At 40.3% G+C, this 24,807-nt stretch overlaps 1 protein-coding gene across 7 annotated transcripts in view; it reads left to right on the top strand.

Moving 5' to 3' along the window:
- rap1gap2a (RAP1 GTPase activating protein 2a) overlaps nt 1–24,807 on the top strand; it is a 112,877-nt gene that overhangs the window by 54,697 nt on the left and 33,373 nt on the right. For 2 of the 7 annotated variants that reach the window (XM_034097357.2, XM_034097354.2), the window contains exon 1: nt 6,546–7,311. The exons of 3 other annotated variants lie outside the window; for them this stretch is intronic. In XM_034097357.2, coding sequence (XP_033953248.1) covers nt 7,172–7,311 — 140 coding nt within the window. In that variant the 5' untranslated portion in view covers nt 6,546–7,171. Of the gene's footprint in view, nt 1–6,544; nt 7,312–24,807 lie in introns of those variants that run through there. 2 more of the 7 variants (XM_034097355.2, XM_034097356.2) reach the window with 2 other exon arrangements.

The raw sequence follows: 24,807 nt of genomic DNA, 5'->3' as shown, positions 1-24,807 counted from the left end.
CTTTGCAACATTCTTTATTACATTAAGAGTTAAAAGCCACACCAAATGAGAAATGGAAAGGCAAATATTTAATTGGATTTGTTTAGTTTCTAGAGAAGATAATTAGTAAATGAAATCAAACAATACATGTCAGACTTTCTCCCTCTAATTAAAGTGATAACATACCAATTTAATATCACTGAAATGTCCCCAGCACCAACACACAGAGGGAGGCATTTTCCACACCAGCTTGTACTGACATGACAAACAAAGCCTTGTGAAGACTAACCAAGTTTCAAAACGTTGAGTATTCGCATACAAACAATACTAACTCAAACCGCAATATCTCTACAACATTTGAAATCGTTTTATCACTCCATAATCAAAGTCCACTCTACATTAAAAACAAAATAAGACATAGCTCAATGTGAACTTCTCATACCCAAACCATGAGATCCCTACATTGATAAGGGAGGGATGGCCTTTCCTTCTATTTACTTTCACAGCTCATCATTTGATTTATATGACAACATGGCATTTACGAGGTAATCTCTTATTTATAGTACGTTTGACATTTACCTTTGAACCTTATTTCTTCATAAACATTGGGCTCTTGTTCATGCCTGGACTACAAACACAACGGTGTCTGTCTGGTGCTAAAGCTAAATGTAGCGCTACACATCTGCAGAAAATCAAACACAAGCACACACACAGATTTGTATACACCCATGATAGTGAGGGATTTCAAATACAGTACCGATCATTATTTGTTCTCTTATATAAAAAGAACAAGGAGGATTGGGAAAAAAAGGAATTGAACTGCAGAGGAAGGTAATGAGTGTGTGATGTGTGTATGTGTGTTGGGGGATGGAGTGGTTACTCAGCAGCAGTGAAGGTCATTTTCTCCAGCAGGCTTGACGCTGGGTCAAGCATTATGAGTACACGTATGTGTGTGTACACACACACACACGTGTACTCATAAAATACCTTTTATGACGCCTGCCAAAATTCATTTTGTTTACTATATGGTGTATCTCAGAGTTAAGCATGTCATCTATATGGGTGTGTGTGTGTGTGTGTGTGTGTGTGTGTGTGTGTGTGTGTGTGTGTGTGTGTGTGTGTGTGTGTGTGTGTGTGTGTGTGTGTGTGTGTTTCCCGTAATAGATTGAGCAGCAAAGAGAGATGACGTTAGAAGACTGGCATCTGTTTGTTTTGGGAGACACTTGAGAAGCTGTGAAGTGACAGGAAAGGCTGCTTGGCACCATTGAGAGACACATGAGTGTTTCAGTGTGTGCAATTAAGAGACACAAAGGGTTAGTTCTGTACATGCTTACCTATACTTCAAACCGACAAAGTGGTCAACCGTCATCGATTTTCACTCGAATTATAAAAACATTATGCTGTCATTTTGCTTCAAGTTAGGGTGAATTATTGCTGCAACACAATATAAAGGATTAATCATAATTACTGTTTTCCAGCCACAAACAAAAAATACATGTTTTTATATTTCATAAGTCGATTCCAGTTCCCAATGCGTAAAAAATAAAACTAAGATTAAGCCACCTTGTTGCCCAGAATTGTATTAGTAATAAGGCTTTGCTCAGAATGTGGATTATCGTTCTAGGAGAGAGTTACATTGAACAGTTGCTTGGATTAATAAAATATGAAAAACCCAAATAATTAATAGGAGGCTGCCTTTTTGGTTATTGACGGCCTTGTTGCGGGTTGTTGGAGGATTTGATGGATGTGGGACTCTTTGGCCTTGCAATAAACCTATAAAACTCTGTATAAAAATAAAATAAACAGATGACTGAAGAAATAAACACTTTCCTTTCTCAAAAAGATGAATCGGTGAATGTCCTCGTTAATAGCCTGCACGTACAAACTAGACTATATCTACTCTGAATGTGTATTCAAGCTCAGAAGTGTACTGGTGCACCTTAGTGAGACTCACAGGAACATTGTCACACCTGTGGGGGGGTATCAGTGTGTGTGTGTGTGTGTGTGTGTGTGTGTGTGTGTGTGTGTGTGTGTGTGTGTGTGTGTGTGTGTGTGTGTGTGTGTGTGAGAGAACGGGGAGGGGGTGATTGGAAGAGAGTGAGTGGTGTTTTTGTGTCTGAAAGTAAAAGGGTACAGGTGTCTCATTTCCCCCCTTGATGACGCACTTACAGTAGGCCCCAGTGAAATGGCCGTGCAACTGCTAGTGTATGTGTGAGGGAGAGACAGTGATGTACTTGAACGCGTTCAATGAACGATCGTTCATGAACGCGTTCATATTTTGGGCGAACGTGAACTGAACGTAGTGTATTTCCGCTAGATGAACGTAATTGAGAACGCGTTCATTCTCAGCGCTGTATAACGGCGTTCAAAAGTGCGTTCATTCTCAGCACTGTATTATAACGGCGTTCAAAAGTGTGCCAGATTTCATATGCCTTTCAGCCGAAAACCCAGTTAAAACACACCGTAAACAGGCTTCAAAATAATGCGGAAAACCACCCAATTTGGCAACAGCAAGCTGCCTGTGACGCGTACGCGCCTGTCACCCCTGGCTGTCGCACTCAAATATAAATATACTAAATATATCAGACTCCTCACAACAAACAATGTGGAACCGCGAAACCGACGAGCATTGAATGAATGAATGAATGAATTAGTATGGACGAAGCCGAGAGCAGCTGCAGCGGCACTCGCTCAGAGTGAGACTCTACGGCAGGGGTGGGGAATCTCCGGCCTCCGGGCCGTATACGGCCCGCGAGACAATTTGGTACGGCCCTCGAGGTAATGTATAAACACACGCAAAAAATAAAAAAATGAAAGAAATCTAGACCGCAAAATAATTAAACAAGCAAGTGCCTGTTTTTCCTGGCCAAGATCAGGGTCCTTGAACACAACACGAGCTGAACGTGTCATCACGTGGTATATGTCTCGACTGACAGGGGTGCAGTTCTGACGGAGAGCACCAGAACGCCACTCCAGCACTTCAGAAATGGCAGAAAGTCCATACACATGCCGCAGTTTCTGCGTGTCTGTGTCTTTAGTTGAAAGCCCAGTGGCGATCTGCTCATCTGTCATACAGTCAATAACTTTGTTGTTATCATTAGCATCTGGTTAGCTAGCTATGCTAACGAATATAAGAAGCTTTGTCTACAACCAGTGAGGTAAAGGCACATCTTTATATGATCATTATAGTTATAAAAAAAATAAGAGAATAAAGTAAACAGGTATAAAATACTATATGACAGTTATTAATAAAGAAGAATACAGTTTGAAAGGGGAGTGATTTGTCAAATATCCATAAATTAAAAGAAAATCTGCTTACAGTTGTGTTTGGGTGTTGAGAGATGTGTCCATAGATCTCCTAATGTTGCTCTCAAAGTGCACCAGATTGATGCTTTTAACTTCAACATTTAAAAAAAATCTTCCCAGGGGAGCATGCCCCCCGGATCCCCCTAGAGGAGGTTAGGTCCCCCCCCCACTTAAATCATGTTCACATGGATAGGAAACTAAATACATTTGCACACATCTTGTGTCCATATCTTTCTGTTTTGGTGGTCACGCCACACCGTGCACGTGCATGCATACGCGAGTCATGGTGAGATATCTGGATTAAGAGGTTGCTTTTTCTTTGCACAGAATGAAATGAATGGGCTGTGATTTTAGTTTTTTTTGCAGAGGTCAATAACTTGTACGGCCCTCTGAGGATATTGTAAAAATTGAAATGGCCCATTAACATCGTACAGGAGACAAATAATAGCTCGCAGCAACGTATTGAAAAAATAACTATGAACTATAAATTAGTTCATTTTGAAACCATGAACTTTAGTTCAACATTTTAAATTATGAACTATGAACTGAACTAGTTCATTTTAAAATGTGTGAACTGTGAACTGAACTAGTTCATGTAGAAAGTGAACTTTCCCAACACTGGGAGAGAGATTGTTTGTGCATGTTTTCTTTGTTGTTTGTTTGCAGTTGATCTCTTGGGATAATGTGATAGTACAGTTGAACTTTTGTTTGCTCCATGGAAGAGTTTGGAAAATCCTCAGGTGGCTTTAAGCAAGGAAGCCATGATCTGTTGAAAAAAACTAACTGCAGTTTTTGGAAGCAAATTCAAGAAAGGGTAGTAACTTACAAATCTACCAAACCTTTTTTATTGGGTGGGTCTCAAGGGTTTACAGCCTTGGGGGTCCTCTGGGCAAATGCTCTGGCAGCTCTGCAGTTGCTATAGCGCTGACAATACACAATGCATTAGGAGAGAAATGGGACCCTCTGTTACGGTGGGGGAAGCAAGCAGGACCCAAATGCAGATTACACTGATATTGCCTTTATTTCAAGGATAAAATAATAACTTGGACAAAACATAACTCTCACCGGTGAACTCATTCACAAACAAAAGACGAACCAACACTGAACACAGGAAGGGACAAGACTAAATACAGGGAGGGGTAATCACGTGACGAGAAACAGCCGGGCAGGGGAGGAGAAACACAAGGGCGACAGGTGAACACAATCAGACACACCAGGGAAACTAACGACAGGGGAAAAACACAGGAAGGACCAGACAATATACAAGGAAGAAAACACCCAAAACAAGACATACAAAACGTGACATAACACAATAATCGTAACAGAACCCCCCCCTCAAGGGACGGATTCCAGACGTCCCTAAAAAAAAAACAATAATCGTAACACCCTCAATGTTATTGTTGTGTTTGTTGCTGCTGTTTTCCCGGCTGAATCTATTCCCTGGTTGCTGCTCCTTTCTTGAGTGATGAATGTGTCTAATTATCCTCCAAACAAGGAGTCTGTGACGCTGCATTTCAGCTTTTCGAAAAACATTATCCCCATTTGCCAGTGTCACTGATGTGCATTGTGATTCACTGTGTATAGCTCTGCAGTGTCAGGCTTTTATGTTGCTTTATGTCTTTGTCCTTGTCCGTCTATAGATCTTTGCTGCCACGTGAGAAAGTCATAATTCATGCTGCTATTTTGAATTTGAATTGAAAGATGTGTAATATGTATTATGTAATAATATAAAAACCCTTTTATAACAGGAACTCATTAGAGAAATGAGGAAATCCGTGCAGTACAGGCCGACTGTAGAGCTGTGTAATGAGATGGAAGAAAGTTCACAAATCTCGCAATGGTGCAAAAAGGTGTTACAGTTTCTATTAACACATGAAATCCATTTTATTATTAACTGGAAACATAACGGTTGCTTCCTGTATACCAAGATATGTATTTGTATAATGCTTGAAACCTAATTTAGTATTTTTGGAAATACTTACTATTCACTTTCTTGCTGAAAGTTAAATAAGAAGAGTGAGGCTGCTCTAATTTCTGTCTGTGATGTATAAAGTAGGAGCCAAAAGACGGTTAGCTTAGCATAGAGACTGGAGATAACAGACAAATACCATACTGGCTCTGTCCAAAGGGTGAAAAAATACAAACACTACCTCTCAAGCTCACTAATTATATTGTGTTTGTCAAAGCCATACAATGACTTCAACGTAACTAGGTGCCAGGCAACCATGGACTCCTGCTTGCATTCTTAATGCTAAGCTACGCTAACTGTTCCCTGGCTGCCACTTGATGTATTCAACAAGATCAAATCAATTACTAGTCCTGTGTAATGAATTATACAACAAACTAATGAAAGAAAAAAAAGGAATAAAAATGAATCAATTAATGATGAAGCAGCTTGTTCTGTTAACAAAAATGGTGTAGATAGATACTAATTAGAACAATTTAAAAAATAATGCTAGCTATCTAATGCTACTAGATTTGAAGTAATGAGTCAATTATGAACCCAGCACTCATTCACTCAGTCAATCCCTAACAGAGTGGAAGAAAATAGGAGGCATTGGTTGAAACACAACACTTTAGATCAATATATTTTAGGGACCTGACTACTTTAGCTCTGTTTAGTGATCTGGAGAAGAGGAAAAGCACTCGGACTCAAAATGGACAGAAAACACAGTAGACTGTGAAAAGTGAGAAGCATGCTGACAGTTTAATAGTGGGAGGAATACAAATACAGGTAAATCGGAGAAAATATGTGGCACGACAGGATAATAGTAGGCATCGAACAAGAAATGTAGCGTGAAGAAACGTGTTATATTTTTCCCTGTGTGTCTGTGCACAAAGGAGGGCATGTCAAATTTGGTGAAATTATATTTTCTTCATGCGGTGTCATTTAATCTCCTTTCATTTTGTGAGGTTATATTTCAATTCTAATGTCCTTGTCAACGGCACAGAAGGAAATAGGCTGATAAGCCTGTTTTGAATTGAGATTTTACACAGAGGGACTTGTGTGTGTTTGTGTGTGTGTGTCAGAGAGAGAGGCGGTGAGCGCGGGTTGGCATGCATGTGCCTTGAAATGAAATCATAAAATCAAGCATAGATAGATAGATAGAACAAGGTCAGTGAGACTAATATAACATTATAAACAAGGGCAGGGAGAGATAGAGGGAGCAAAGAGTAGAGGGGGAGGAGGAGGAGGCGGTCCTTTTACCAACTCCATCCAATCAGATGAAGGAGGGAGGGGCTCAGCAGTCAGGAAGGAAGGAGCAGAGCAGCAGCAGCAGACACAGAGGGGAAAACAGAGCATGTTACAGAAGGAGGGAGATGTTGGAAGGTAGAGGAAGGTAGACAGAGAGATGCTGTGCCATAGTGTGTGTGTCTGCATTGCTGTCAGTAGCGCCACTCTCCATCCTCTCGCCGGGGACCATGATGTGTTATGGAGCTCGGATGCACAGGTTCACTGCTCATGCAGGGGATGCAGATAGAAGTTCACCTTGAGCCGGAGTCCAACATTGTCTGTCTGGACCGCTGGGATTACAAGAAATACGCATTGTTTCCAACACAAAGATCAACAGAGATTTAATCGGACCTGACCACCTGCCAAACCAAAAGTGGCTTCAGATATTTTAACTTTTGGATTACTGGTCCAGACCTAAACCACAACAGAACTGAGAATCCAGGGTCAAAACTCAAACAGGTACTTGCTCGGCTGAAAGTTGCCAGCTGTCTCTAAACCAGACAGCTTTCAGAACCAATATTGTGACAGTCCCAACTCACACTGGAAGCCCGCAAACCCAAGCCGGTCCTGCAGCCCGGGGACCCTGGAGCTGGCCTGACCTTGGATTGTCTGTCCCCCGAACCCCTCCTGGCACCGGCAGAGACCCCCAAAATGTCTCAGACCGGAGGACGAATCCACAACAAAAAGGCTGGCATTCGGGCTGCTGTGATCCTGATCGGACTCCTGCACAAGTCTCGCAAAGCCAAGGAGAAGGAGAGAGAGAAGGAGAGAGAGAAAGAGGAGAGCGAAGGGTGGGTGAAGTTTGTCCCGTTTTGTGGTTTGATGAGGAAGGCATGCTGGGTATTTTACGTTGAGCTTAAGATCAAACAGGCTGCAGTGCAGTGTTGCAGCTGGGATTGTAAAGAAAACTTTATTACCCTGTAATGTCATGTTAATTCAGAGGCATGGGGCACTTTGTGGTTCAATGAGATTCCATCTGCAGTTTTATAATCCTAAAGGTCCTTTTTATAAGAGTTAGTGTGTCTTATTTGTATCTTAGTCAGTGGAAATAACAGACTTGAAAGAAATAGAAAGGTAGTGAGGATTGTGGGTGAAAAGAGGTTGAGTCCTTTTCAAGAGCAAGTGTTCAAAAAGGGAGATGTGTCCAATGAAAAGGAAAAGCTGCAGAGCAAAGGTCATCCTTCCTTTTCTGTTTATATTTCTAGTTTGTGATGCATAAACTAGCAATTGACACTTGTTGATGCCTGCAGTAATAAAGAAACCCTTCCATTTGTTTAGGGCAGAGTCGTGGGTGAGCTCAAGTTCAAAAGGTGTGCTGCGAATTATAGTGGAGAAAAGGATACAGTGATTTACTGCCTACACCCAAGCTGTAAACAGCAGCTGTAAATATGGGATTGAAACAGGCTTTTCAATGAATGTATTATGCCTTTCAATCTCTTGAGCTCTTCAGGTTTGTATGATGACAGTTAATACCAGATTGTCAAGACCTTCAGAAATTGCTACTCCAATTTCACCAATAAGAGGATTTCCCCTGCATGCTGTGTTGTGTCCAGATCATCTTACTGCTAATACTACCTACGATGAGTGCAGTCAATATGACCCATGGGAATATCCCACCTGAAAGCAAACAGTGTACAAGGTTGCCTGACCTGTTTTGACTGAGCTAACATTAGCAGCTTGCACATACAGTTACATCGGGATCCCAGCAGAAGGTTGTTGCAGAATGAGTTTGAATATTGACGAGCAAATAGACAGATAAGAACTGCGCTGCCAAGCAAATATCACACGGTGATCCTCTGCTATTTTTATACATATTTATAATTTCTTCTACCTGCCTGAGAGTTCTAGCTACAACATGTCACTGCCTACTTCAAGGTATGTATGGCAAACAGGAAAATGCAAATGAGCTTCATCAGGAAAAAATCAGTTTCATTCACTAAGATCAGCGCTTTTTACCACCTGAGGCTACAGTGGAATTATCAATAACTCAGGATTGCAGAATTATTTTCTAAAGGGTCTCAGGCAAAGATTTTTCAGTGAGATTCACTTGGGTACTCATCTTCTTTAACAGTCTAAAAGTGAACGACAATAGCCCTGTCAGACCTGTATAGTACATTTGCACACGAGTTATCCCTGTCACGTTTCAATTCCTTGTCTGGAGCTTTGAAGATTCGCTTCCACAATTGTTCAGGACCTATAGCTTGCGGCGTTCAAATAAATATTTCTATTTTTTTCTGTCTTTTTTCTCCCTGCTTTTTTCTTTAAACAACAGCAGAAAAGGCACAAAGGAAGTTCAATATCTTTTGTGAATCACCTTAAGCGGTAATCCATTCTGTCTGAATGTCATCGCGGTGAAGGATATACAGTGTGGTCTGTGTTTCAGGTTCTGTGTGTGTGTGTGTGTGTGTGTGTGTGTGTGTGTGTGTGTGTGTGTGTGTGTGTGTGTGTGTGTGTGTGTGTGTGTGTGTGTGTGTGTGTGTGTGTGTGTGTGTGTGTGTGTGTGTGTGTGTGTGTGTGTGTGTGTGTGTTTGTGTTTGTGTGTATGTTAGTGTGTGAATGCGTAGGTTTGTTTTTTTGTGTGTGTGTGTGTGTGTGTGAACACCTGATAGGCAGCACTGAATGCACGTTGCTACTATGTTCTAATAGCCTGGACCAAAATAGGTTACATGGAAATAGACTGTAACTCACTTTGCAAACGCTAAGTTTATCTGACCTCTGTGTGTGTGTGTGTGTGTGTGTGTGTGTGTGTGTGTGGTGTGTGTGTGTGTGTGTGTGTGTGTGTGGTGTGTGTGTGTGTGTGTGTGTGTGTGTGTGTGTGTGTGTGTGTGTGTGTGTTGTCATTTAGTTTTATATAGTGTACAATTAAACCCTTGAGGTGAGGCTGGATTAGCACTTGTGCTTTCAGGGTTAATTGTGTGACAGCTGGTTTGTGGTGATTTGATTATTTTTCTTCTATGATGATAAACACCAAGAAAGCAAACCTTAATATTTTAGTTGATAGAATTCCCACATTTTGTATAAATATGGTGTCTTTAATAACAAATGCAATACACAGCAAACCTGCAGCAGGAGATTTGTGCTTTCTGTGGCTCTGGGCAAAATGATGTACTTGAAGGCAAAAGGGTAAACACACAGTGGCTGGGAGGAAGGGGTTGTCAGTCGGGCCCAAACGCTTCTTATTTTGCCCAGCAAGGGCCTTATATTAATCCAGCCATACCTGGAGGCTATGTATCATTTGTGAATGCAACACAACGACAATGTCACATTCTATCATGGAAAAACATTTTCACCAGAAGTGTGTTTTGAATGATTCTTCTTGATATCTCCTCATGTCAAATCAAAACAGTACAATGATGTCTGGACAGCATAATTATCCAGAGGGAAGATATGTTAGGTTCTTAAACTTAAGCAGCCTTATATTTAAAACAATAAATACAATGGAAATGAAAATACATACTGGCAATAGGAAACACTTTGCATAGACTGCTACAGACTTTTTCACCACCTCACTTTTCTGCAGAGAACATGTGAAACTGTCATTTTTCACACAATGAAGTCCATACACAAACGCACAGACATACAATTTCCCTCCTTGCCTCTTTCTTCTTCTGGGTATTCCTCTCACTCTTTATCCCTGCACTGATACAGCCATAATGTACATTTCCATTAAGTCGAACAGCATGAGGTCTGCTGTTTGTCTCTGAATGTTTGTATTATACAAACATTCATGTCCTCTGCAGCTAATGTATCTTCAGCTGCAGACCTGTTTTTTGTCAGTGTGTGCTTGTGTATGTTTTTCCATATGTGTGTATGCTTTAGTTGTGTTCAGGCAGTTCTTATTCAACAAGTGGCTGAACGGTTATGATTCCCTGTCGGTTTGTGGTACAGTCTGTGTAGGTAAGAGAGAGATAAACAGTTTTTTGATTGTTTTTAAAACCTTATTTATAATCTCAGCATGAATGCTAGCATTTTACAATCATAATCCACACTGTGTACCTTCCAACATCATGGCGTTCTCTGTAACATACTGGAGAACTACTAACTACATACTTGAGTCAACAAGAGAAACCATATAAGATTGATACGTCATCGTCAACTTAATTTAGCAAATTGCAATATTGAATTAGCATGTTCTATGAATGCACTGGCCCGGTGCTACGCTACCTCCTGTTGATTACGGGGAGTTGGAGAGTAATTGCACAGGAAAAAGCATGACCTTCACTATAAGTGTAGGTTTTCTGGCTCACAAAACTGCATTAAGTGGTTCACTGTAATGTATAAGACTGATTCACTGTCAAACAAGGGGAGAAAATGTCCACATGTAGAGAGTAATTGCTAACCTCGTCTGTAAATGATGCTTCAGTGCTGGTGACTATAACCACAAAAGGGCTGAGCAGATCTTCATAATAAAAGCCCAAATGAATTCCATTTGCTGAACGGCTTCACATGGGAAAGGTTGTCGCAGGTGCATTAACAGCATATGCATGTAAATGGGAATTGGGGCAGCTTACATTTATAAGGAAACTTGTTAAATTGTTTTATCTTTCTCTGGTATTTTTCATCTAGGTTCCCAATCTTCAAGGATGTTTTCAATTGTAGATACCCTTTTCAAATCATCAAAACATCCTCTAGCCTGAATGATTGCAGCCAACTTGGCACACCTCCTTTCGTGCTTCTTTATAAGCAATGTTTCTACTTGTCAGGGTCCTTTGGGTTTTATTTTTCAGCTGTGAAAGACTCAAGGAGACCCTTTTAATGGAAATACCTCTGAAATCTGTGTTTTCTGATGGTATGTTTTATAGACACAAAAGCAAGGACTTTAGAGCTCTAAATCTCTCATACAGCTGCCTATAGGTACTCAAACCACCACAACCATCTTTACATAACATGCATTCAATTGAAAGTTTGACTCAGACACATGGAACTCACTGTAACCAGTAGTCCTCATAGTCCTCAAACTGAATACATCTTGGTCAGCTTATGTTTGGAATAAACAAACAATATGTCACGTGTCAATTGGATATGTGTTTGAGGTGCTGTTGGCATAATTCTGCTTCCAGGCTATCTTTTTTCACCTGTTTCCTGTCTTTATTCAATTCAATTCAAAACCTTTATTTATCCAGGTAAAATCCCATTGAGATCAATGATCTCTTTTTCTAGGGAGACCTGCAGCAGTAGGTTCCACAAGAAGACATAAAAACATAAACAACAGAACAACAAAAGGACATCATACAGCACAATGTACAGGGATTACAATTTACATATTTAACCACATGTACAGGTACCAACAGCATCTGAGTTTGTAGCATCCAACCGAGCTTTAAAAACATGTAGTGGTACTAGCTTGGTAATTTTCCATTCTTTTTGCAGACTGTTCCAAGTTAGTGGAGCTGCACATCTAAAAGCTTTCTTCCCTAAGACAGTCCTAGCACTTGGCACATTTAATAAAACCAGAGCATTCGATCTCAGGCAATAAGTACTTTCAATTCGCCGAGAGATCAGGGAGCAGATATAAAATGGTAGTTTATCCAACATGGCTTTGTAAATGAAAAAGTACCAGTGACTGAGCCTCCGTACAGTAAGTGATGGCATAACCGCCTTGGTATACAGGGTACAGTGATGAGTAAGTGCTTTACAATTTGTCAACAATCTCAGTGCACTGTGATACGCAGCATCCAACTTGCTCAGGTAATTGGCAGGTGCATTCATATATAACAAATCACCATAGTCCAGCACAGGTAAAAAGGTCACAGTGACTAGCCTTTTCCTGGCCTCAAGCGAGAAACAGGACTTGTTTCTGTAGAAGAAACATAGCCTAACCCTCAGTTTGTTAAGCAGGTTATTGACATGAAGTTTAAAAGTGAGACAATCATCAAGCCAGATACCAAGGTATTTGTAACAGGCAACAACTTCAAGTTTTGTTCCTTGCGTAGTTACAATATCTAAAACAGGCTCTGGTGTCTTTTTAGCTTTAGAAAAGAGCATTACCTTGGTTTTATCCACATTTAAAAGAAGCTTTAGTTCAGAGAGCTGAGTCTGAATAGTGTTAAAAACAGCCTGTAATTTAACAACAGCCTCCTTAATGGAGGGACCTGCACAATACATCACGGTATCATCCGCATAAAAATGTAAAGTAGCTTCATCCACATTTTCACCTAAACTGTTGATGTAGGGAGAATAAAAGTGGACCTAAAACAGAATTTTGGGGAACACCATTTGAAATGTTCAACCACTCAGAAGACAGCCCATCAAAGTGAACACATTGGGACCTTTCAGAGAGGTAGTTCACAAACCACCCCACTGCATGGCTGGATATGCCAATACTGAGTAGCCTCTGATTTAAAATGCGATGATCAACGGTGTCAAACGCTTTGGAAAGGTCAATAAACAGAGCTGCACAACTCTGCTTATTATCTAAAATACTAGTAATGTCATTCACCACTTTCATTGTCGCAGTGATGGTGCTGTGTTTCTTTCTGAAGCCTGACTGATGTTTAGACAGGATATCATTTATACATAAAAATTCCTTTACTTGTTCACTCACAAGTCGTTCGAGCACCTTAGCCAGAACTGACAATTTAGAGCCTTTCAGTAAAGGCAAGACATAAGCAGACTTCCATACTTTTGGAATTGTATTTGTGCTGAGGGAGAGGTTAAAAAGAGAAGTAAGAGGTGGAGCAATACAATCTGCAGCTATCTTTAAAAAGAAAGGTTCTAAGTTGTCCGGGCCAGCCGGTTTCCTAGGATTTATGCTAAGCTAACCAACTGTTTGCTCGCTTCAGCTTCAAACTGCTTCTTAGAATCCTCCCAGAAAACTATTTCTGTGTCTAAAAAATGGGTCTTTCATGTGCAACTATTCCAAACAACAAATATATTGCAACCACACCCTCATGTGTCCCAATATGCTAATGGGGTTTATTCTGAGAGGTGTGGCCAGCCATGTCAGGGAATTAAACAATTAAACATCTCATTTAAAAATGTTTTACTCAACAACGGAAATAATAATATAAGAAATGCCAATAGCTGTGCACCAACATGTGCTGTCAGTGCGTATATACTGTATATATTGTATAACTATACACAACTGTGGGCTGTTTCAGGTCTTAGTGACTGTTATCGTTCTCTCTTCAATTCAAATCCCTCCTCAGTTCACTGCAGGTCTTTCTCACCTCCCATATATTATTTATAAGAACACCTGTCAAAGTAATAGTGAGGACAGGAACATCATAAAATGTGCTGATGATTTGGTTGTTCGTCAGCCTACACGCACGGTGTGGAATAAGATCACCGGCCTGTGGAGGAGTCTTTCATCCTGTTCAATGTAGCAAAGACTGAGGACATGAGTATTGATTTTAGAAAGTTGTCCACTGCTTTAAATGGCTTTTAGTAAGGGATAGGAAATAGATCTGGTGGTACGAAACTCAATGAGATTCCTAAAAAGTGGTGCTGTGCGTATCATCCTGAGGGAAAGACACTCGTTAAGGGTTTTCTCTGCTTTGAGGATGTTTTATAGAAGCATCTTTGCCTCATCTTGATTTAATGTTGCCTGACATGGAAATCTTTACACAGGCAGGAAGAACATGCTTAATGTGACAGGAGACAGTTATACGGGTGAGTCAGACACTGATCAGGGATATTTACTGGAAGCAGGCCCATACATTGTCCTGCACAGAGAATTTAAGATCTTGCTTTCAGGTCACTACTGAACTTTGCCATTGATGACCTTTGATGGTCTAAACATGGAAAACTGTCCCGTGTGCACTTTAATAAACAATATCTTCTTTCTTTTTCGACACATATTTTTGTAGAATCTAACACTTGATATGATATTAGTTTTTTTCCTCTCCTGTTGTTTTTAATCATTTGTTATGTTCTCACAGTTTCGAGTGATTGTCCCAGTGGTCTGATTTGTTTTGGTGTTTAAACCCAGCAGCACACATTTGATATTTCCCTCTGGGGTAAATAGATTGATTTGATTTGACAGTTACACAAGTATCTCAACAGTCGCGGTCCCCAAAGAGAAAATCTCATCAAACAGTAGACAGTGGTCTATCTCTTTGAGGGCCCTTATTATGAAGATCGTATGGATCTCCTGCAGAGCATAACAACATCAAATAGAATATTCAAAAATCAGCGCTCTCTCTCTCTCTCTCTCTCTTTGAAGAGCTTCTGAAAATGTCCATGTGTATCCAAATGCATGTACACTTGAAATGTAGCTTTTTTGTGTGAAATTGACCAGCTCAGGATTAGAGCCTCTCATATACCATCCAGCCAGGCTCATGGAGTCTGTGTAACTGTGTCCTGCAGAAGCCATGTGGTTGTTGAAATGTTTGGAGATTAACAACTGAGAGAATAAATTACGCTAGCAGCTGGTCGCAGCTAAAACCCATTTCTCCGACACACTGTGAGCTGCGACACTGTAGCCAGCCCGACAGTTGTCCAGAAGAAGGAAATGACACACATGCACACAATACAAGGCACGTCTGTAGTTTCTACTTCTGCTGTGCGACTGCACACTGATTCAATCTAATCTAATAACAAATAAACCGGGTAAAACTGGCTAACACGGAGAACAGATGGTGGCTATGTGGCTGTAATATTACGACTGGCTTCTTTTACAACCCCTGTCAAGCTTTCTGCTCTCAAATGGCAGCAGATTCACCCCTTTAAATGTTTAAAGGGTTTGTCTTTAATTTCTGAAAGGGGTAAATAAACCAAGGTGTGATTTGTAGTCGGCAAACCACACATTTGAAATAAAAACGTTAAATAAAGGATACAATTAGCTGCTGCCAGCTAGCTTAAAGCACATATTAGTTTCATCACTTGGTTTGAAAACCCTTTTGAATTTCCCCATGATAAAACAAGAATGATATATACATGATACATTATTCAAAAACTATTAAAGACATGGTAATAAAGAAACTTAATTTTTTCCTCAACTGCAGTGTAGAGCTTGTTATTCTAATATAATCCTTATAGGTGCTGCAACTTAATCAACCACCAAGTCAGTGTTTGTTTAGTAATTTCACCTGTAAAAAGGCTTTTAGGATGACGATTAACCCATGTGTTTGGCAAACGTAATGATCGCAGGTAACGTGCTTGGCTGTGTTTTCTGAAGCGTTGGCTACATTTCCCCAAATCCAATTAGAAGCAGGAAGTAGCCGCTAATGTTAGCATACTCTCGGATACAGTTAACCTGCACAACCAAATAGTTATTCACTAATAAATGACTTATTGGCCTTGAAAGTTACACGGTTAGCCAGGCATGCAGGTGTTCGCACATGAAAAAACTCTTGAAAACAAAATAATAAATAATGGGTGTTCAGATGCTAAACAGTGTTTGGACAATTGAAATGTATCATATTCTTTTTTGTGAAGCCTATGGAATATTCTTAACATTTCGTCTCAGAGAAAAAAATCTTGTTAAGCTGAGCTGATGTTTAAAAGAGAATTCATGTTGCTTTTCTTAACCGCCTTACACAGTTTTTCCTTGTCCCGCCCCTTCCCTGCTCTCCCTGTCAAACCCTCCTTCTCCGGCTGTTAAACACAGCGCTTTCTATTCACTGACTCACTCGTATTTCCATTCCACCGTCTCCGCCTGTTTTTTCTCTGAACTCTCAGTTACTCCCTTGTGTATGTTTCACCTCTGTTGTGATTGGCAGCTGCAGGGGACTGCTAGTACAGTAGTCACACACACAAACATGCAGGACATTATATGCACCTGAACTTACATGACTCTTCGCTGTCTAGTTGTACGAATATGTTGGTGTGTATATGTGTGACAGTCAGCCTTGTCTTGCGGTGTAATGGATGAGAAGGTATTAACTCTAACAAGTGTCCAGAGACCCAACCAAGACGGCCCTATTTACCCAGCTCTGCTCAGGGGATTGAGGATGCTATTTATAGTTAGAGATTCATTTATTCTCTGTCTCTCCATACCTCGCTTTGCGGCCTTCACTCTCAGTGATCTGTCTGATGATGATGATTATTTCTTCCTTTCCCTCTGATCTGTGGGTTAAATTGGCCAATGATAAGGAGGAAGTGGGCAGAACATGAATAGGATTAGCTATGATTTATGGCGTTTCCTGAGATATGACAGAGAGAGCTATAATGCCAGGCAACTATGTTTTACTGCAGTTTGTATTTGTTGAAAGTCTGGGTACATCATCAAATAACACTCAGCTTCAGATAAAGAGACTATGCAAACCTTTTTTGTCACGCAATTTAAGTGGCAGAAAGCATTTGCAAATGACATCAAATGAAAGGATGATTATGGCAACACCTTCCGTTTACCATCATGTGAAGACAGCATATTGTGATAACAGACAGTAATTGAAAAGAGAATTTTCATGACACCTTTTCATAAATTGAACCCAAACAAACATTTCTTTTTCTTTCAGTCTTTATTTCGAACAGATTAAAAAATAACAAATAACAAATGTGAAAAACAGAATACCGTATTGTTATAATAGAGTATTTATCCACATTCATGGTAATAATTTGTATATTCAACAAAAAAACAAAAAAGTCTCATATTAATAATAATAATAAATCACTGTGTGTCCGAAAGGGAGCAGGAGGGAAGCAAATGCTTATTAATTCCCACCCCTTACTTGATCAATGATTGTCCTTTAAATCATTATGCAAGTTATTCCTACTTACATTTACATTTATACATACATATACAATCATTTCTCATCTTCAATTACCTTTCTTCATTCTCATATTTTTCCAAAAAAGTGTTTCTGTACATCCTTTTAAACTGAATTATGCTGTGTGCTTTGTTTTTAACTCCTGCTCCAACTCATTCCATAAAATCACCCCACAGATTGTTAAACTCATACTTCTCAGAGTTGTTCTGACCTTGAGTTGTTTAAAATGTAGATTTCACTTTACAAAATGTTGTTATTCAAAATTGATCTGCTTTTCAGGGTTTCCCTCGCTCAAAAGACTTGTTTATGCACCTACTAATTATAGTTATTATAGTCCCCCAGCAGTAAATTGATCATTAGCCCTGCCCGAAGCTATCCAAATGAAATGTGATAAACTTCGTAAAGCACAACCATAGACAAATACACAAACATGATTCAGCCCGTGGCCTTTATCAGTGTCTCCCTGCTGTTGGGAAGTAGCAAGTAATCGTATCAAAGGTCTCGTGGCACTCTTTGTGCAGCGAGACACAAAACAACACTGACATTTTAAAGGTAAGACAAAAGCTGCAGTGTGTAACCTTTAATGGCCTGTAGTGTTTTTCTGTGAGGTTTAAAATGTAAATCCAGTGTCAAAGATACTGTGTGCATGTGTCAAAGAAGCTGGTCATTTAGCCATGTGATCTTTAAAGAAGTCAATAATGTGGCGTCTTGCTAGCTATTATGTGTAAGTGAACCACATGAGTGTCATGCAGAGTAACACACTCACTGCAGTATAATTAACCTGGTTTCCTTGGGATGGAAAGAAAATGACGCACACACTCATAGTTTCCTTGGGTGGGACTGTGTGTGTGCCTGGAGAGAGAGGGTGAGACCTTCACTGGTGTCTGGTAGTCGGGCACTTGGATTAAATAGAGACATTATTGAGAGAGTGGAGGGCAATGGCTGTCCTAGCTTTTTTGACCTGGTTTGATTTAGTGTGGCACGGTCTTTGCAGGAATGGCACCAGCATGCACACCACTACTCATATGTACTTTAATTAATAACTCTACAATGTAACTTCCTTAAATTCCTGTGTGTTAAAACCTAGAATTTAAATTAGTCTACCAGTCACAGCAGAAATGATTGGCACCATACCACATCTTTTTAATTGCAGTGTAAAGAAAGTTAGCCCTATAGTATGATGTTTATTCTGACATGTTTGGCTCCTTAAAGGTGCTGCATCTTCATCAACCAAGTACTCGTTGTATAGTACATTCTCTTTAAAAAAGGCTTGTAGGATGAGGACTACCCCATGTGCTTGAAAAACGTAATCATCTCAGGTAACGTGCTTGGCTGTGTTAGCAGAAGCGGCCATTTTTCCAAAACCCAATAAAGAGCAGGAAGTAGCCGCTAATGTTAGCATACACTGGGAAACAGTCGGTTTGTCATCTGCACAACCAACCATAGTTATTCACTCATTGATGCTCCTTTGCCTTGAAAGGAACAGGGTTAGCCAAGTGCTCGCAACTTACCAAACTCTTTCGTGCTGTGTTTAGACTTTGAAATGAAAAGTAAAATTAAGCTACCAGTCACAGCAGAAATCTTTAGCACCATAGCAAATCAGAGGCAGAACTGAACATTGGCTGACAAAAAGACTAGCGAATGTAATCAACTGAAACCAAAAAGCTTTTTTAATTAAAAACGAAGCTATGCTTAATTGAAAACTATTATAACGGTGGTACTGAGTCAGGCACAATAACAGAACCCTGTTACCAGTTTGGAGTCGCACAAGAGCCACTTGAAGGTCTCTGAGCTTGTTTGTTTGTGTGTGTGTGACGTGTTTGTTTGTGTGTAGCCTTTATTTAACCAGGTGAAGCCCCTTGAGATCAAAAGATCTCTTTTTCAAGGGTGACCTGCAGGACATTAGTTACACATGTAACATAAAAACAACAGAACAACAATAAGGAAGACATACAACATAATGTACAGGGTCCAGTTTACAAAACTCTATTTACAGTGACAGGTACCATGAGTATCACACAGCATGTCACCCAGCCGAGTTTTAAAATGATGCAGGGGAACCAAAGTGCTCAGTTTTAAACAGGAAAAATGCAGTGTGTGTGTGTGTGTGTGTGTGTGTGTGTGTGTGTGTGTGTGTGTGTGTGTGTGTGTGTGTGTGTGTGTGTGTGTGTGTGTGTGTGTGTGTGTGTGTGTGTGTGTGTGTGTGTGTGTGTGTGTGTGTGTGTGTGTGTGTGCTTGTTGACATGGGTTTCAGTCTGTCACTTATAGAAGTTGTTACTGTTGAAGTTTGTGTGTAGGAGTGTTTGGCAATATGTTGTTTTCCTTAAGTTTTGTTTATATGTTAAATAATGTCTGCAACACATCCCACTCACACACACACACACACACACACACACACACACACACACACACACACACACACACACACACACACACACCACACACACACACACACACACACCACACACACACACACACACACACACACACACACACACACACACACACACACACATACACACACACACACACACACACACACACACACACACACACACGCACACACACACACACACACACACACACACACACACACACACACACACACACACACACACACACAGGTCTGAGCATTGCATGGCTTAATGATGGTGGAAAAGATGAGTTGTTTTGTTTGTTTTTGTTTGTTTTGTGTATGTGGCTAATTGTGTGCAAATGTGTGACTGTTTGTGTGTACATGTAGACCGTAGCCAATACTCATGCTGTTAATAGAGATAAAACATGTATTTATATTGATCTTATTTCTGCTTGCCAACTCTGTAGTTAAGAACTAATTGTGTTTGTACAAATATATATCTTATATATTCATTTATAAAAATAGCAGATGTCTTTTCAGGAGACATGCTTCCCCCTCACCACCCGTCTTTCAGTCTTCTTTTTTCATAATGAGTGTTTCAGGTTGTGTGTCATATCTCCAGTCTGCTGTCTTCTTTATATCTATTCATATCACAGTCAGAGAGACAGGGCGAGGCCTGACGTTCCCACAGGAAACAGCCGGTGACATGAGTGCAGTTGCCTTCTAATTATTGCTCCCCTGACCTCTCCGCATATCTGGGCATCTCTCAGATGCCTGTACTCCCCTGTTGGGCAGCTGACTCATACTTTCATTTCTTACCTCTATTTGTGGAGTGGACTTTGTAACAAGAACGGACTGATAGATATTAGATAGGACGGTGGAAATTGGGAGATATGACAACACTGTGACCTTGCCTTGTACCTTTCAATGCAACAGTTGTTCTAAGTAATAGTTTTGCTAAAGTAACCCCCAAACATGAAGACAAATTCCCTGTTCACACATTCAGTAATAGACACTCAATTCAATATGTTGTAATGAGCATTACATAAAGACTTTAAAGGTTATGTTTGGAGTAGTTATACATGTGTGTGTAACCATTATCACATTGTTCTTATGCATAAAGCATTCAAATGTTTTCAGTTTAGTGTTTAGGTGTACAGTTGTATAACAGTGCTTTTCACACCAGTGAGATTGTTAGCATAATGTAGTGCACATGGATATAATATGTGCGTGTACAGCTTAAAGTCATGGGAATGCAGATATTTGGTCATAAACTATTTGACCCATTAAAATGCAGGCAGTCATTTCGATCTCTCTGTCTGCGCACACAAACTGAAAGATTGACATTAAAGTTGACTTTGACTTTTGACTTTGAAATATGACTCCCTGTACCAAAGTTAGAAATCCATCCAGTACGATGTAAATCTCATCCTGTTGGACTGAGTACGTCTAACATTTTTAGTTTATTACATTATGAGCCTTAATCATTTCAAATGCATGAAAAAGCAGCTGTTAGCACCTTTAGCCCTGATCATTAAAACACTACTCATATCTTCCTTAAGATGTGTTTCCGATCTCGTAACTTCATTAACTTTGGTTTAAGTTACAAGCATCGCCACATGCCTCCTGTAGCACCAGCCCCTTAATTGCTCATTAGAGCTGCATCTGTCACGTCTCATATGTAATGTTGCTGCGGATTTCGCTGTGTGGTCCGATTTTGTATGATCTCAGTCTGCGTGATTATACATCAGGGTTGACAGGTCCTACACCTTCCACAGCAGGGCCTCGACGCTCTCCACCTCCACACAACCTTAATGTTTCTCCTTTCCTCTGCCTCTAATTGTCAAGGGGTGAACTCAGAGGCATGAACTCAAATGCACAACTCAGACTCAGACTCGGGTGGTATTCAAAAATAAAGACTTTACTGGAATTAACACAGTAACAAAAACAAGAAACACAAAATCCCTCGTCCGAGGAAAAACTAAATGCAAAAATCGTGATCTTGAGAAAACAGGATACGACCATGGAGCAGGCTTGAACGTGGTCATGAATAAGAAACGAACTGGCACTGGACAGGTGGGGCTAACACAATATATACACAAGGTGAGGGGAACAGGTGGAAACAATCACGAACACAGGAGCGGGGAGCATGGAGTTCTGAAACGAGAGGAGGAATACTTTTTACAATAAGACAGAACAAAGGGACATGACGAAACTAATATAAAGAATGGACTTTCATGATAAGTTTCCGAGACATGACACTAATTACTGTTGTATTAACTCCATTGGAGAAACCATCCGTTGTCTAAATGGCCAATTGGCATGAGGATCGGGCTTCTTATCAGGTTTCATAACAAAAATTAAGCCCAACAGAAGTGCACAGTAAGCCCCCTGGGAGAGACAAGAGTTCACCCTCTCTGTCTTTTGTCTCCCCCTTATCCTCCCTGCCCCCTCCATCACTTTGGTTTCCACTTTGGTTTTAATCCCCCTATCTCCTCTTCCTGTGATCGGTCTATCATCTGGGTTATATGGAGCTGTTGTTCCCCTATTTTCTCCCACTCTCTTCGCTCTCCGTGTCCCGGCCTGTGCCTACTGTCCTGCCGTCCTAATCTTATATCAAGGGGTGAATCAATAGAAGAAATAACAGAGACGTATTACCCTCCCTCCTCTATCTGTCTCTCTCTTTCTCTCACGCAAACATCGCCACCGGCATCGGTAGATAAACATGATTACTGTGCAGATGTAATTACTGTTGAATCAACGATAATTAGCGGCAGCATAATGCACGCAGGATTATGTAGATGTTGGTGCTCAAAAATGGAACATTTTGTACCAGGTTGGATGTAAATTTAGAGCATAATCTGCCCTATTTTCGCTTTAGCAGATTTACAACCACTTCATCTTTGCTCAAGATGACAAAGGCTTGAGTTTAGTTCACTTTATTCAACAACTGTTTTCCTAAAAACCCATTAAAGTTGACGCTTATTGTTGTGGATGAATGTATTTTTAAGAGGTGACTTCAGCGCTCTTGGCGTAGCGCCCAGCCACAAAGAGAGTCACACAAACCAACACAGCTGCCACATGTTCCCCGCAGCCAGTATTTACTGTGAAATAATGCAATTGTGTGGCAAACGCTGCACTTTGGCTCACTGGGACATTTCTGCCGTGCACTGTTTGTACCAGCTCTGAGCCAGGGGTTTAAATGTAATTTGACCTTGTGATTTCATTTCACAGCCCAGTTGCTTATTTCCTCGAAGCCAACATTGAAGGTTTCAACAGAAAAGCACGGATAGAAATATCTAATCAAAAATCTAACATTTATCCATTAAGTCAGAACTGAAATTGATAACACGGTGTTCCTCTTGAGAGGCACAGCTAACTTTACAGCATTGTAAGTCTCCTCTTGTGGTGCCAAAAGCAGCGTTTCTGACTCTTACAGCAAGCTGTTTTTAAATGTTTGTGTCTTCTCGTTACTGTCCTTCAACACATGAAATCCTTGATTACATCGAATCCCAACATTAGTTAGTGATTAGTTAGTGAGTTTCACTCCCCCAACCCATCAGAGACTGCACTGACCTCACCACCTTCAAAAAACTCACAAAAACTCACCTCTTCAATCTGGCTTTTAATGTGTGATTGTTTTTGTATTATTTGACTTTAACTTTAACTATATATTTATTTGTTGTTCCTTCTTTTTCTTTTCCCTTCACTATATCTGTAAAGCGTCTTTGAGCACCTGTAAAAGCGCTAACAAATTAAATCTATTATTATTATTTATTATTATAATATCAACCAGGTCAATGTTAAGGAAAGATTGTGGCTATTGCCGTAAACACTACGGTTAAGTTATGAACATGCATTTAAAACAGTTGATTCAGGGCTAAGGAAAGAAAATGCAAAGCTAATGCAATTAGCCCAAACCAACAAATATGTCCTCTCACAAATGACATGTACTTGCTTCGAAGAAAATCGAAGGGAACCTCAATACGGAGAACTTTAACTGAAATAACCTTGACATGTGTTACAAATGATCTTTTTCTGGCCCCTATACTTGTTTAGCTCAGTGACACTGAATGTTATTGCATTTTAGGCACAACATCTGTGATGGTCTCCTCTATGAAAGTCTGTTGTTGTGCACTCCCATCCACCACACCCTTACTTTCCACCTTTTTAAAGGACACTTCTTCCGGCGTTGGCAGTCTATTTTTACCGTACATAAATCATATGTTGATTAATCGTCCTATGTAAACATAGTTCCTAAGGATACTGGCTGTCATTTGATGCTATGCTTAGCCTTGAGTGCACACATCTCGTCTAATCCTCTTTCCAAAGTTCCCTCTTCTGACTCACTTTCTCCATGACCTGTTCTTCCTAAATTATTTCCTTGCTTCCTCCTTCCTTCTCTCTCCGTATGCGCACTTCCTCCATTCTTCCTGGGTGGGAGTAGGTGACGTAGCTTTTGTTTCATCGCCACAAAGACAGCCCATGCTGCAAGGACACCGGCTTGTCGTCTTTCCCTCTTTATTTAATGGACACAAGCGATTTCCCTCTGCAAACAGCCTTTCTCTCAGTCTGTGTACAGTAAGTGTGTGTGTGGACACAGGTCAGCTGGAGAGACACACAGCTGGGATCCGCCCTATTAGCAAGCTTTTTCTTTCACAGGTCAAACACAGTGTCCTCCTTACCTGTGACAGAGAGAACAAAGAGGAAGAACAACGAACATTGTCCAGCAAAAAAAGAAACTGATGGCTCATAAAGCTCTTTCAAACACGGTCCACCATTGGTTTACTTCGAGCTAACACACTGAATCGTTACATACACAGTGAGACACAGTGATGCATTGTGTGATGCTGAACCTGTGGAAAGCACTGGCCAGTATGGGCTTTTCCTCAGGACAGTGGAACAAATATGGTGAAACAGGAATGTGGTTTTAGCCTGCAGTGACTCAGTGAGAATCCAGCCTGCTTTGGTTTTGCTTTTTGCTTTGACTGTTGCTGTTGCTGTTCGAGCCACAGGTAGAAATTATTTGGAAATGACAATCAACTGCAAGGAGCGCTGGTGATTAAATTAAGTCACGAATGTTTCTCCTTTTTTGGCAAGCTACTTCAAGTTCAATATTTCACATTTATATGCGGCAGTGTTTTCGCCACCAAAAGCCACAAGAGAGAATGAAAGATAGGCTATTAGGAAAGCAGCAGCTTATTAATTTTAAATAAGCACTTAATTGAAACACTTATCTTTCCTTTAAGGGCTATAAAATGAATTAATATCATAAATGG

This window comes from Pseudochaenichthys georgianus, chromosome 13 (assembly GCF_902827115.2).
Source record: "Pseudochaenichthys georgianus chromosome 13, fPseGeo1.2, whole genome shotgun sequence".
NCBI classification, from domain to species: Eukaryota; Metazoa; Chordata; class Actinopteri; order Perciformes; family Channichthyidae; genus Pseudochaenichthys; species Pseudochaenichthys georgianus.
Note: the sequence above shows the minus strand (reverse complement) of the source record. Positions and strands in the feature narration are given on the sequence as shown.